Source organism: Culex pipiens, unplaced genomic scaffold (genome assembly GCF_016801865.2).
Source record: "Culex pipiens pallens isolate TS unplaced genomic scaffold, TS_CPP_V2 Cpp_Un0001, whole genome shotgun sequence".
Lineage (NCBI taxonomy): Eukaryota > Metazoa > Arthropoda > Insecta > Diptera > Culicidae > Culex > Culex pipiens.
This window is the reverse complement of record NW_026292818.1, coordinates 480,620-496,039: the sequence shown is the minus strand read 5'-3', so window position 1 is coordinate 496,039 and position 15,420 is coordinate 480,620. Positions and strand designations below refer to the sequence as shown.

The window sequence follows — 15,420 nt, the reverse complement described above, 5'->3', positions numbered from 1 at the left end:
GATTTGTTATGTTTTAAATTTTGGTCGAAGCATGTCATGAAAGTATACCAATTTTCAGCTCACAGTTTTGAGGGGTAAGAACTTACTTGAAATTGCACTTTTTACACTTGAAGGCCACCTTCGGTGCGGACGGAACTTCATCGTCGGTTGGGGGAAGCGTCTTGGGCAAGCCACCGGCCATCAACGATTGCAGCATTTCCGGCTCGTACCGCGCCATCTGGTTCATGTTGGCCAGGTTGAACGCTTGGGCGAGCTCCTCACTGGAGTACATCTTGGCCAGCGAGTTGAACGCGTTCGGGCCGGCCAGCGAAGAGGACGATCCGCCGGACGATTGATCACCGGATTTGCACATCGCCAGGTAGTCGGCCTGGTTCGCTTCCAGCATCATGGCTTTCGAGCTGGACGAAGCGTCCTTGAAGCTGTTGTCGGTGACCTTCATCAGCGTGATGTACCGGTTGTACTTGGTGTAGTTCCGCCGGCCCGTTTCGTCGTTCATCAGGACGCCGGCGTTCTTGTGGCTTGGATCGCGGATCGTCTTCAGGCGGATATGCTTCGTTATGTCCCATCGCCAGTTGGACCGGTACGCACAGAGCGAACATTCAAAGGGTTTCTTGTTCAGATGACCCACGATGTGTACGTGGAAGCGAGACGCCGTTGACGCCCAGAACGAGCAGTGCGGACACTTGAAGACCTTCTTCATGATCGCCGTCGATGGAGCCGGAGTTCCGTCCAGGTTGATCTTACTCGTCACTTCCCCATACCCGGGAGCTGTCTCCACTCCGCAATACGTGTCGTTCTTGCTGATCGCGGACTCGACCGTTTCCGAATCATCTTCATCGTTGGAAAACTGCCCGGACTGCATTTCGCTGTCGTTCTCCCGAGCTTCCTGCTCCTCCAGGATTGCTTTGTTGTTCTCCAGTAGCCTCTTCCAGATGTCGATCGTCAGCGTTTCAGCGGAATACAACTGCGGAGGTTGCTGCACCTGCTGCTGTTGCTGCTGCTGCGGCTGCTCGACCTGCCCGCTTTCCTCAGGCTTCTTTTGCAGCAACAGCGCAAACAACTCATCACTGTGGAACGTCCGCAAATGTAGTGCCAGGTCGTCCGTTGTTCTCACCATGATCTGGCAGAAAATGCACTGATGCTGCAGGCCGCCACCTCCCTTATCATCTTGCTGATGATGATCGGCCGTCAAGTTAATCGGACTATCGTCGTCGTCCACTATAACAACGCGATCAGCCGAGCTGCTGTTATTCTCGCCACTCGCCACCCTCGTCTTGATCGTCACCTCCGGGTTCAGGTGGTACGTCTTGCCCGCCTCCCCCGTCAGATGAAGCTGGCTAATACTGTGCAACGGAATCAGATCCGGAATGGGCCGCGGACGCTTCTTCGCCTTGGACGACGCCATTTCGCCGCTCCCCGCCGGAGTGATCGTCAGCTGCTTGCCCTTGTCTACCAGATTGTGCTGCAACATGGCCAGCACGTCCTGTCGAAACGAACGAAAGAACACAACTCAGTGACCAACACCTCAATCCCAGGGCGGGTTATACTCACGTTGTTTACCGAATCGCCGAGCTGGTGCGCGGCCGACGAAGTCGACGAGGTGCCGCCGTTATCAGTAAAGATATTTATGTTTGATGAGCCCTTCAGCTGCGACGATAACTGCTGCGCTTGCTCGGCCAGTGTTAGCCCGCCGCCCGGTTTAAAGTTGCCTGTTGCAAGAAGACCAGCCGGAGAAGAAAGAAAGACCTGCGTTAGCGCTTTTTGTGTCTACGACCGTGCTGGCTGTCTGCCTGCTGTACTGTATTAGTGCTTGCGACAACAGTTTTGGAGTACCAAGAAGAGAATAAATATATCATGTGTGTGGCGTTTGCTTGACGTAGTAGGTCTGCGCGGCGCGATAAGCCGACCGAATGTATGTTAAGTTGTGATTAGAAATATGTCGAGGTATGGATTTTTCTTCCTGGTTTGGGGGTTGAGTGGTGTTGGTTGCAACCTTAACACCAACTTGAAGCAATTTTGCAGAATTCATCATACGTGAAGACTATACTTTGTTATCTAAAAATTGAACTCCGTCCCGAAACCGTACCCGGATTTTTGTTCTTTTTTGTCCAGGTTTTCGTTATTTTCAAAAAAAAAAAAAAAAAAACAATATTTCTCCTAAACCAGATTTTGCACCTTCTATGGCACACTATGGCACAGAAGATGTCTTTTCAGTCCCAAAAAAAAAAAAAATAAAAAAAAAAAATAAAAAAAACGTGGGAATTCAACTTGTTACTTCAAAGTTATATGAAATATTCAATTTTTTCCGTTTACCAATTTTTCCCCGAAAAGTTTCAATCATAAAACCTACAATTTTGCCCAAGACACCAACAAATTGAACAGAAATTCCATTCTAAACATACAGAATTTCAAACAGATTCCAAAATCATATGGAGACTTGTATGAAAAAAAACGACTTCTTTTGACATAGGGAAAAAAATTGTACCATTTTGTCTTTCTTTTAACCATTTATTTGCTTTAAAAAAATCACTCAAAAATAAATACATTTTAAGTAGCTGATCTACAACCTTATTTTTTTTGAATAACATAATAACATCTTGATAAATTGTTTGTTTTGTATTTTTAATTTTATTGCAGTGTATTACATAAAGGTGTAATATTGATCCTTGCACTATAACTTGGACTTAGCCCGCACTTTCGACGACAAGAGTTCAAAAAGCTAGGCAACCACGTTTTGTTTATTTACATTTCCAGTCGCAGTTTCCGCCAAACAGAACTTTTAGCATTTTATAAAAGTATAATTGACAGCATTTTATAAAAGTGCGATTGACAGATGAAAACGAGAGAGCAACCTCGGCTCGCTATGATCGTTTTTGAGGAAAATTTAAATTTCCCTATAGGCAGTTTGACAAGTCACAATAGTGCGATCGATAGCAATAATAAAGTGCGAAGTCCAAGTTAGTGGGAATTGCGCAATATGATTGTATAAAAAAAAAGTTATCTAAATTTAGTGATCACAGTACTTTTCAGTATTTTTTGCTGGAAAATCACGTTTAAGATCAGGTTTGAGGACGCTAAATCTTCTTTTAGGAGCAAAACTAGGTTGGTTCCATATAAATAGCACGTTTTCCGCGCGCATGGTTGTTTAGGTGGTAATATAGTGTCAAACGTGGAATTTATAAATATTAAAATCCAGAAAAAGGGTTTTCCTATCATGGAAAAAACATATAGTTGGACAATTTTAGAATTTCGTTAGGGTGGTCCCATACACTTTTTCCTTGAAATATTCAAATTTGCATCTTTCTTACCTTAACATGACTGTAACTCTTGACCCTTAAGTCTGAAAAATATTTTTTTTAGAGCTTATATATAACTTTTCTCTAAAACTTAACCTTGAATTGCCAAGTTCAAAAAACGGGTTTTTGAAGGTAGAAGGCGAAGATTACTAGATTAAATTTTGGTATTTTCGACAAAGTTGCTTGGATTGGCAAACCCTACAACTTTCTAGAAGACAAAAAAACTGAAAAGTTAGATTTTCAAAACCACCCTAATCGTGAACCAATGTTCAACCAAACCAAAAGTTTCCCCTTCTCATTTGCAACAACTATTCTGAGGACACCAAAGCTCCAAAACTTCACCACTTTTCTGAAAATCATTTTTCCACTTAGTTTTGCGATCTGGACCACTGTGCAATGCAGAGATGAAAATATTTTTTTTTCTATTTTTCCCATTAATTCTGAATTTTGAATATGAATATAAAATATTCGAATTGAAGTAAAATTTAATTATAAAAGCTGACTCGGTCCTAATCAGGTCCTAGTACTGAAAAGGACCTAATAAAAATAATTTTATGAAAAAAAAAATATTCGACACATTTTTCAGCGACAAAAACGACACGTTTTGGCTGATAAGTCGTACATTTTAAAAATCTAGAGTTTTTTTGAATAGGTCCTATAACCATATAAAAGATAAAAAAAAACTCTAGAAATGTATTCATTCAAATCGGGATTCGCTGTAGAAAAAAAAAATCTGTTTCCCGGGATATTTACAAAAAAAATCCCGGGAATTCCCGATATTCTAGTAATATAATAAATTGGTGAAAAATGATTTAAAAATTTATAAAAATTGATGAAAATTTGTGTGAGTATCACTAAATATTTTAAAAATAATTGTGCAAGAAAAATAATCAAATAACTTTAATAGTTTTCAAGAAATTCCAGCTTGAAGAAAATTTTTTTTGGTGCACTGGTACCACCATACGGTTTAAATATGCAAAAAATGGAAGTCTAATTGTATAATGATAATAACACCTAAACTCCCAAGCTCGAGACAAAGGGGGAGTTTCCACATAAATTCCCCCTTTTTCTCGAGCTTGGGAGTTTAGGTGATAATATATCGTTTGACTTATTTGCTATAATTTTTTTAAACTGAACTAAAATTGAAAACTATTTTTCATAAGCCATAAATGAAATTACACAGAAAAAAAAAACAGAAAACACATTGTATTCTCATTTCTGCATGATTTTTTTAAATTTATTTTTCATTTGAATTGTATGTGTCAATTTTATTTTCGCGCTTGCTCTCAAACTGCTTACAGAGGCAAATTTTATGGTCGTTGGCATGAACTTCCTGCCCAACAACTTTGAAACGAATAATCGTATTTCTTAAAAAAATACAAAAGATAATTTTAAATCTTAAAAAAACGAAGAAAAATTATGTAGTTGTATGATCTATTACAACAAAATCAATCAATTCATCGATCCTCACACTTAGTTGACCATGAAAGTGCCTGTTTTATATAATTTGTTGGCAAAATATGAATCAAAACCAGGATCAGAATGATTTTGAAGAAATTTCTAATTTCCCCTAATTTTGAACGCTCTAGATAGATTTACACAGTAATTGTACTTGCATCAGAAGCGTTTAGAAAGTTTATTTTTTATATCATTCCAATATAAGTAGTAATAATATTTTCAAAAACTATCTTATGTAAAATTTCTTTTAAATCAACTCCATGAACCAAGCTACTCTACACACAAGCGTTTCCATACCCTATGACACATTCTCTCCAACTTACGAAACCTACACGAACAATGCAACAATAACTGCATTCTTACCTGGGAAAAAGAGTGAATTCTCCGTAGAACTGTCACCCCCGCCAACTCCTCCTCCACTGCCGCCACTGCCCCCATTCACCCCACTGAACATTTTACTCAGATTGCTCTTCATCAGCTGGTTAATGTAGTTTGCACTGCTGCTCAGACTGTACTGAGATTCACTTGGTCCACTTCCGCTCCCACCCCCACTTCCGCCACCGGACGTCATCGGGTGGTTGTTGTTCATTTTGAACTTGTTCTTCTTGAAAAACTCCTTCCGGAAGGTTCCGCGCCGCCGCGAGCTAAACGGAGTCTTGATGCCGTCCGTCGAGCCGTGGACCATCTTCATGTGGCGCACCAGCTTCTGGTAGTGCCGGGACGCGTACAGGCACCGTTTGCACTCGTTGATGATGATCTTCTCGCCGTGCACATCCCGCAAGTGGGTAAGATATTTGCGCGGATTCTGCGTAAAGTACGTACAGCTGCTGCACGAGTAATTCCGCTTGATCTTGCACTGGGGCAGCTGTTGCTCGGCGCACTCACTTGTACTATTGTTGTTATTATTGTTACGAACCCCGCCACCGGAATCACTCTTCCCCGAACTGTCCTCGAGGATCAGCCCAAACTTGCTGAGGTCTTCCTCGCCCGAAAGTAGCTTGAAACTGTCCGCGTACGAAGCACGACTCGATGGCCTCGACTGGGATTGCTGTTGCTGTTGATGATGATGATCCTTGCCGGAGGATGCGTTGTTGTTGTTGTTGTTGCTGCTGCTGAGAAACACTTCTTCACCGCTGACGACACGTCGCACGATCAGTTTGTCCCCGTCGCGCTGGACCATCGACGGGGCGTCCATGCTTCAGGGTTGGCCGAGCGGCAGGGCCGCACGCCGCAGAGCTTCCGGTTTGGAACGTCCTGGAAAGGTGGAAGGAAATTTGGTTAGTTATTGGTTGAATTTGAGTATTTTTGGTAACATAATATTATGATCGTGATTAGTTATAGTGAGTTGCAGAGCGGATTTATTATGTTGATCAGAACTGATGCGGAAGTGAAACTACCCCCACCTGTATAATTTAAATAAACCCATGAAACACCTTGCCTGATTGTGACAAATTAATTGGCATATTAATAAGTTTTTATATGAATTTTAATCATGAAATGTAAATTAAATGTAAATTTATTCTGGGTTCGAGAAAGATTTTAATTCTTAACAAAAGCTGTTTCAAATCTAGAGTTTTTTTTGTAAAGGTCCTATAAACAATATTTTCTAAAAGACAATAGCTTATACTGCCCCTGATCGCATAAATGTCCCATATGCATTTTCATCGATTTCGAGTTATTGATGCAGTTTGGATCAAAATTGTGTGCTCTTTCAAAAGAGCATATAACATCCAGTACTTTATTCTAGAAATCAGGAGGAAATCCATTTTTTTCGCGAAAACTTAACACGTAGCCTTATGTATGGGACAAACTTCAAATGCGTTTTTCTCAGCTTGCTGTTTTTGCATATGGGACATTTATGCGAACATGGGCAGTATAGGTCCTTTAAAAAAAATTGGAAATAATTTTTAATGTTTTTGAATCCAACCCCCCCCTTTAGAAATGGTCCGAAAAATCAGATTGCATGAAATATTTTTTTTTAAATTTAAACGTGTTTTTTTTTTATAAAAAAAATATTTTTTGAGTTTTTGTGAATTTTTGTTGTTTTGTTTGTTGTAATTACCACAAAAAGTTTTTTTCATCAATTTTTTTTTCTAAAATTTAGAATTTTTGAAAACTAACCACAAATGCAAATGTTGTATAATGCATTTAACATGCCTTTTGAATTGAAATTGTTGGTTGTTTTTTTTCTATTTTTTGTAATTTTGTTCCCACTCTTGACCTCGGTTAGAGTTTAAGTACAAAAATATTTACATCGGCCTAAATGAAAAAAAAAAACTGAAATTTAAACTGATAAATTGAAATGACAAGCTCCCTGGGCTTTGTCATAATGAGTATCATAGGTTTGATGCTTATTTGGCAAGGAGTATGATTTGATCCGATGTGGAATTAAAATCGAAGTTTTCAGTATATTGCTGAAACTTCCATTTTTACACATGGACACCACTTCATGCTACGAGAACCCACTTTGACGCAGTCTCAGGGCTTAATCGATGACCGGTAAGCTGTCATCGAGACAAGGAGGTTCTCCGATAGTGGAAATATCACATTTGTTCAATGAACCGCTACATATGTGATTTTTCCCTATCTTAATGTGGGTGTCAGGTTAGGATGCGGGTTTAAAAAAATAGTGTTTGTAGAATTTAGGATTTTAACTATAAATATCAACTTTTATACTTTGCATTTAGTTATTTAGGGACAAAATTAGTAATAGTGAATTTAGTAATCCTATCAGAATCGGTGATTTTCATTCAAGTAGCATTAAAACCATTCTGATTTCCATAGAGTCTCGATCAATCAATAGTGAAATGATATCGGACTAAATTCGTTGATCTGTTGAACTAACGACTGTCGGATTATGATTGTATCGACCATTGTTGCGAATCGAGGATCTACTGGAATTCTGACGATCGAATGGTCGTCTCTTTTTCAATTCACGACTTGTAAAATATGAAATGTCAATCTATTTTTTATGTTTTTTTTTTTTAAGAAGCCAGACAGGTTTTAAAAGAAACGTTCTAGATTTTTTGGCTATTAATTAAAATGTCGGGGATTTGAGATAAGAGTAGCTTTCGGATATGTTACTTTAAATCTTGTATTCAATTCAAGTTAGGTAGTTATCCGCAAATGAATATTTGGACTTATATGAATAATTGAACATTTTGGACTTATAAATAACACACAACTGTGCATTTATTCTAGAGTCAGATCCATACAGCGTCAGTGTTTATTTGGTCGAAGTGTACTAATTCATTGGCAGATCTGGTTCTAGTTGTAATGTACGACAAGACTACTGACGGACGTGAAAGGACGAGGGCCCAGTTTAGAGGTTTCGACATCAACGATGTGCGGCTGGATCACCCTCCAAAAAAAAAAAAGAAAAAAAAAAAAAAGATACATTGAAATGACAAGCTTTTTTCATAATGTTGAGGCATACAATATTTTTACATGATTACAGTTATGTCACATTTAAATATTTGTTAAAATATAAATGAGTTCATGAAAATATTACTTTTTCAAGTTTAACGTAATTTTTGATCTATGGTCCCAAAATCAAAATTTTTGAGAAGTCCAAAAAGCAACATTTAAATCTAAAAACAAATTTGGAATTGGATTGGAAAATTCACAAAAAAACGAATCCAATTTTTATCGTCAAATCGACATTTGCCGAAGGACGTTACGCCGGATAGGAAAAGTTTGGCTGTTGCTTTAAAAAATATTGAAACAGCTTTGTATTAATTTAGAGGTGGAAAATTACCATATCAATCTTTTTTATTTGTTTTTTTTCTGCGAAATGTTTGAACTTACCTTTTAAAGAAAGCAAAAAAAAATCACTTTATCTTTTTTCAGCCATGTTTTATAGAAAATATTCTCAAAGAATCTTGTATTCCCATCAGAATAGTTGGAAGAACTTTTCTCGTAGAAAAGAAGGAATAAATTAAGCAGTTTTAATTTAAAATCCAAATAATTTTGCAAAATAAAAAAATCATGGAAATTTGAAATTTGTGTGCTCCTGTCATTTACATGGAGTTTTTATTTTTTAATGTTTGAGACAAAATTTAAATGTCTTCAAAGTTATTCGAACGGTTTGTGAATGTTTTAAAACTTGTGCACCTGGTGAAGAAGGAAAGTGTTTTGTCAGCGCCGGCCATCAACCAAGTGAATTACTAAATTCCCTTTACGAACAGCTTTATAGCGGACGGCGCTGGGAGGCGATTGATATCAAATTTTGGTCTGAAGAAGACTCGTGGAAGTTGGCCAATATGTACAACTAGGTGGAGCTGAGGGATTTGGATTTGCGCTTTCCGCGGCATAGAACGGCTGTTCGAGATCGTGTTGTTCAAACCCGGTGAGGAATTTCCTTTTTGCATCCTTATTTAATTTTCAAGTGTTGCAAGAGCGGCCGTGGCTGACTGGTTACGGTGTTTGCTTTATAAGCGAATAAGTCTGGGTTTGATTCCCATCTGCTCCCAACAAGAAAGTTAAGGAAATATAAATTCTTGAAATTCCTGAACATGAACAAAAAATCAAAATTGCTCAAGGCGGGGTTCGATCCCTCGTCCAGATTCGCGGCGTATGAGCTATGACTGGAATTAGGAATACTGTTACTGCTAACAATTATATACGCGCTGGATCTTTGTCCATTTGACGAGGGTCCGGAAGTTCTGAATAACGTTTGGATCAAATTGATGCAACCGTTCTTTAGGGCGGGGCTTGTCGGTTCAGCGGAGGTACCTCGCGCTCGGCTAGCCAGCGTAGAAATGGGTCACCGAAGCTCAGCAGCTAACACCTTCCAAATGCCTATGCGAGTTATTTGCATGTATAGAAAATAAAATCTAAAATACATGGAAACAACTCAATTTGTAAGAAGCGGCCGCGTGGTCCCGTTTGATTGGTTGCACACACACACACACACACACACATAAAAAAAATCATGGAAATTTTACATCTGGGAATGGGCACATCTTTTATGTCAGAAGAAATGTGTAATTTTACCTCTAAAAATGTGTAAATTTACCACAATTCTAGTGCACAGAAAAAAAGTTTAATTTTGGAAGATTGGTTGATCAACCTCTTTTTTGAGTAATTTTACTCAAAAATTTGTAAAAATGATGAAAATACTGATGAATTGATGAATATTCACAAATTTCTGATGTACTATTAGACATTTTTTGACACAAAATCTGCCACCATTTCCTGATGAATATTACCATAAATTTTTTTGTGTGTTTTGCCACTTTTTCAGTTTAAATTGATTAATATTACATCATAAAGTGGTAATATAAAACGTTTCAATTTTACACCTTCCAAAATTACCTAAATCATTTTTTACTGTGATAATCAGTAGTTTGAAACAAACAAAACCTTGCAGAATTAAATGAAAGTTACTCTTAAAAAGTATAAAAAAAACTGTCATGTTTAAGTAATTAACAACACAGAATAAAATTATGGTAATTCATCAAGGTACGGTGCCAGGTTTTGTGTTAAAAAAAGTGTTATATTGTATCAGAAACTGGTAAATTTTCATAATTTTTTGATGAATTTTCATCAAGTTCACATTCTTACACATTTTCTAGCAAAATACTCGAAAAAGGGTTAACAATTAACCAACTAAATTTTCAACCTTCCAACCTTTTTTTTTTGCTGTGAAATTACAATGCAAAAAATATCTCGGAAACATCTAAACATCATTATCTTAACTGACTTGAGCCTAATTCTCCCACCTCGCTCCGCACAAATAGAAGTTAGGATTTTTTAAAGATCCAATTAATTTTCAAAGAACTGTTCATTTTTGAAATAAAGCACACATAAAAAAGGTTGGTTTAATATTACCTCTTCTTTGCAAAAAACTGATTGGTTTTTTTAAAAACTTATCAAAAAATATCCTTATGATGATGTAAAAATTTTAAAATTGAAAAAAATACAAAAGAAATAGCAAAAAAAAAAACACATTAATTGCCATACATCAATCAGAAAAAAAACAATACAAAACGTAACAATTATAATTTCAAATTGAATAAAATTGGTTTGATTTAAACTTTTTAAAGTATTGTTTGAAAGTAAGATAATTTTACAAAAATCTCTTCCTTTTTTCAAGTTTTGCAATACATCTCGTAACTCAAAATTAGAGCAAATTACCAGTGAAATTTAAGATAAGAAATCTAATAATTAAAAATCGATCTCTTGAGTCATCGTCCACCCACAGAAATGGCGCTCTTCTGCGCTTCAATATTCACATGCTTTTTCCTGTGAAATCTACGTCGCGCGCCATAATCATCTCCGCAGCATCACCCTCCCTCATTGGGCGCGATAAGGCCGAAGTCGCCGCTGAAAACCTAAACAACCAACAACCGCCAACCACCCGTCATTTCACAACATTTCCCAAGAATAAAACACCATCCAGAAGAACCGTGTTTCACTGCTCGTGGCGTCGTGTGCTCGTGTGTTATTGCCTCTTGACTCGACTCTGCTCGGTTGCTCTCTTTTCATTTTTCCCCGTGGTTCAACGGAACGTGCTTTCTTCGCTCATCCTGCCTCAACTAGTGTGAAGAGTAGTGAGCAGCAGCAGATCGAATAAACAAACTGGGCCAAAGGTTCCCAAAACAAATTACATCACACCAACACCAATACATAGGCGCTCGTACTAACTCGGGATGGTTTACTCAAACTACTAGGAGAACGAAACGAGCACACAGCATCCAACAAGCTCAGAAGCAGAAGATCTTTGTGATATTACTGCTTGTTGGCTAGTTGGAGCACGAAAGAGGTTGTCACATTTGAAAAGGGCTTATATTTCCATTCGAGATTTGATTGGGGTGAAATAATACTCTCTTCCCGAGAATTCTGATCTGATTTTCACCAATCCTACTTGTCGTCGTGTGCGCTCTCATTTCACCAGAAATTCATCAATGACGATGGTGAGGAAGTTTGCTGCTGCTAGTTAGAAACAGAAGTAGCACTCGTCGTCGTCACACAGCCGCCATCGTTGCGTTGAAGAGTAGATTAGGTTATGCAAACTGCCACTAATTCTGCTTTCCTGCGTGTCGTGTGCCGGTCTCTCCCGCCGTCATCGTCGTCGTCACCAGTTATTACAGTTTTTGAGTGTGTTTGAATGGGAGGTTGATTCAAGATTTAAGGACTCATCGGAAGCTAAATTACCAAAAGATACTAATTTTATGTTTTTTTTCGCACAGATTTTCATGATTTTTGCAATTCATGCTCATGATTGTTTAAATTTCCGAATTCAATTAACAATAATTCTGTTTTAAAAGTCTAAGATGTTTTTTTGAGAATTTGTATCATTACTGTTAATGGTTGTTTTCAATCTGTGTTTCAAAATTAAAAAAATAAAATAAAGAAATAAAACATTGAAATACATAGTCAAAACAATCCATTACCCTTCAATTATTTACACGGCGACAAAGCTTTTAAAAAGGCTACATGCTACTTTCTCAGTACGAACATTAAAAAAAAATACAGTCCAAACTCGATTATCCTTCTAAGAAACTTCGACTTAGGGCGTTCAATTTTCCCGGGTTTTGAATTACTCGGGAAATGGGGAAAATATTGTTTGAATCCCGGGATCCCGGGATCTCTTTAAAACAGTCATACATTTTTTTTTGCTTTTTTTATGTTTTTAAGCTTAAAATCATAGAATAAACTTAATATAATTAATTGGTGATAATATACAGTTTTCAGATAGCTTTAAATATATCAAACATTTATTGGATTTATTGTTCTTTGTTGTGCTTTTGATTTTAAATTAATCACAATTCAATCCATTGTGATTGAAATTAAATAATTCTTTTATAAATATATTTCTTTTATTGATTTTTTTGTATGACGTAACTAGAAAAGCTTGAAAAATTTCTTTGAAAATGTTTAGAAAAAAAAGAAACGACAACAAATAAAATCATACCAGCCAATGTAAAATTTTAGATAAGTTTTGAATTTCATGTTTAATATGAAACATATTTTACAAATTATCTTTAAGTTACAACCGCCAACTGGGGAATCAAATTTTCTGATATTGAATATAATTAAAAAACGGTGTACTATATTGAAATTTATGTAAAGTACTTTTCGATTTCAAATTTGATTTTACATTACAAAAAAGTTTTTATATTTATATTTAATTTTTAATTATATTTTAGATGACAAATAATTCCATCTTTTGACTTTTTTTGTCATCTAAAATGTACCATTTTTTTCTGAAATAGTTTTTTAAAGGGTTAATTTGCGCAATCCAATTTCTGGTGTGAAAAGTCTAAGTTATAAAATGGGTAGTTTTATTTTAGAGTGTAACTATTAGGAAATTTTCTCAGCTTTAAAAATTTGTTTAAAGTAGTGCTTTCTCTCATGAATTATTTTTGAAATGCAAGCAAAAAAAAAAAAAAAAACGAAAAGAAATAGAAAATGTATACCTTTAAAGTAGCTATAACTTAAAACGGTGAACCTTATCAAAAAAAAAATGTTTGCTTGCAATTTTGCTTCAAACATTATTTTTTGTCCTTATTTTTGATATTTTCCAAAAGACTTATACCACCTAAACCAGATTTTTCACATTAACGCACTATGACTCAGAAGATGTATTTTAAGTCCCTTAAAACATTTGATATATTCTCAAACATTAAAAAAATAAAATAAAATAATATTTCAGGAATTTAACATTTAAAGATAAAAAGTTGAATAAAACAACACCGATTTTTTCCGTGTACCTATTTTTTCGGAAAAGTTCTAATCAGAACCTAAGACTTTGCCGAAGACACCATATCAATCATAAAATCTCTTCTTAAGATACAGAATTTCATACATTTACATACCTATGCACAGTGTTCGGAATGGCAAAATTAAGTGGAATAAATTGATAACTCCTTTATTTGACGTCCTAGCCAAATGGTGTCTTGGGAAGAGTTGTTGTACTTGTTAAGGGCTATCTTTTGAAGTTATTGACATACAGGGTGACGACATTTCAGGGTGTCAACCAAAAACTAACTAACTAACGTTGTAGGGCTTTGGTGTCTTCGGCAAAGTTGTAGAGGTGACAATTTCATGAAAGTTTGTCGAAGGTGCCAAATTTGTAGCTCTTAATCTACTCATTATATTCGCTATTTTTTGCAAAAATGGTCTGAAAAGCACTTTTTTGGTGATAACTCAAAATGATAGCATCTTAGCGGCCTACTATGTTTTGAAGAGTTGTTTATGACATAAAATTACACATCTTTGCCGAAGACAGCAAAATGTTTTGAGCCTTTATTGAGGAGTTATAATCATTTTTTAGTAATTTTGAGCCTATTTTCAAGATGCTATGTTTTCAAAATGGCGCATTTTGGCGCAAAACCGAACAATGCACTTGAAAGTACACACTTTTAACTACATTTCCTGAAATTATCTCCGTGTCTATCGGTGTCTATTTTCAGATATCTCAATTTAAATTTGACGGTTTTTCATCAATTTATTTATAATTTTTACGCGAAATTTATGCTTAAAATTATGACACACATTCTAAAATAATGAATAAAAACATGTTTAGCTTAAAAATAATGTATTTTAAAATTTTAAATAATTGTTCGTATTTAAAATTAAGTATTTCCTTTTATATTTGGTCACTTTAGTAAGGTTGTCGTATTTTTTCAAAGACAATAACTTTAAAAGATAGCCCTTATCAAGTAGAACATCTCTTCCAAAGACACCACCTGGTTTGGACCTCAAGTAAAGGAGTTAGCAATTTATTCCACTTAATTTTGCCATTCCGAACACTGTGCTATGTCGTTTTTTTCATTGTCACCTGAATTGTGTGTGTGTGTGTGTGCAACCAACCAAACGGGACCACGCGGCCGCTTCTTACAAATTGAGTTGTTTCCATGTATTTTTAGATCTACATTCTATACATGCAAATAACTTGCATAGGCATTTGGAAGGTGTTAGCTCTGCCGAGCTTCGGTGACCCATTTCTACGCTGGCTAGCCGAGCGCGAGGTACTTCTGCTTTATCGACAAGCCCCGCCCTGAAGAACGTTTGCACCAATCGGGTTCAAACGTTATTTAGAACTTCCGAACCCTTGTCAAATGGACAAGGACCCAGCGCGTATATAGTTGGTAGGGGTACAGTATTCCTAATTCCAGTTATAGCTCACCAAGTCGCGATGGCCTAGTGGTTAGCATTTTTGCTTACCAATCCAAAGGACGGGGGATCGAACCCCGACTCGAGTGACTTTGATTTTTCGTTCATGTTCAGAGTTTCAAGATTTATATTTCCTATACTTTCTCGTTGGGAGCAGATGGGAATCGAACCCAGGATCATTCACTTACAAAGCGAACACCGTAACCAGTCAGCCACGGCCGCTCCTTTTCATTGTCACCTGAATTGTATGGAAAAACTAATAATGCAAATTTGCTCATTTTGACATAGGGAATGGACAAAGCTTCATTCGATTTGCTTCACTTCATTCAGATTTGCTCAAATACTTTTTGAATAGTTGTAACCTAGAAAAAATCAAAATACTGCAAAATTATGAATTGAGTTTTTTGGGCTCTTGCAATTCAAAAACATATTGCACAACATTGCCGAACAAAAAGTATAAAGTGGATAAAAGGTAGAATGAACAATTTGTACGTTTATTTTTTAAATTGAGTGCTGATTTTGGTAGATTTTCTTGAAACAATTC

General features: G+C 36.5%; 1 protein-coding gene across 8 annotated transcripts in view; it reads right to left on the bottom strand.

The window, feature by feature from the left end:
• The window catches only part of LOC120417571 (uncharacterized), a 68,858-nt gene that overhangs the window by 12,688 nt on the left and 40,750 nt on the right, over nt 1–15,420 (bottom strand). For all 8 annotated transcript variants that reach the window (XM_052711318.1, XM_052711319.1, XM_052711323.1 and 5 more), the window contains 3 exons: nt 5,118–6,008; nt 1,552–1,709; nt 87–1,483 (listed from right to left, as the gene is read on the bottom strand). In XM_052711318.1, coding sequence (XP_052567278.1) covers nt 87–1,483; nt 1,552–1,709; nt 5,118–5,949 — 2,387 coding nt within the window. In that variant the 5' untranslated portion in view covers nt 5,950–6,008. The remainder of the gene's footprint in view (nt 1–86; nt 1,484–1,551; nt 1,710–5,117; nt 6,009–15,420) is intronic.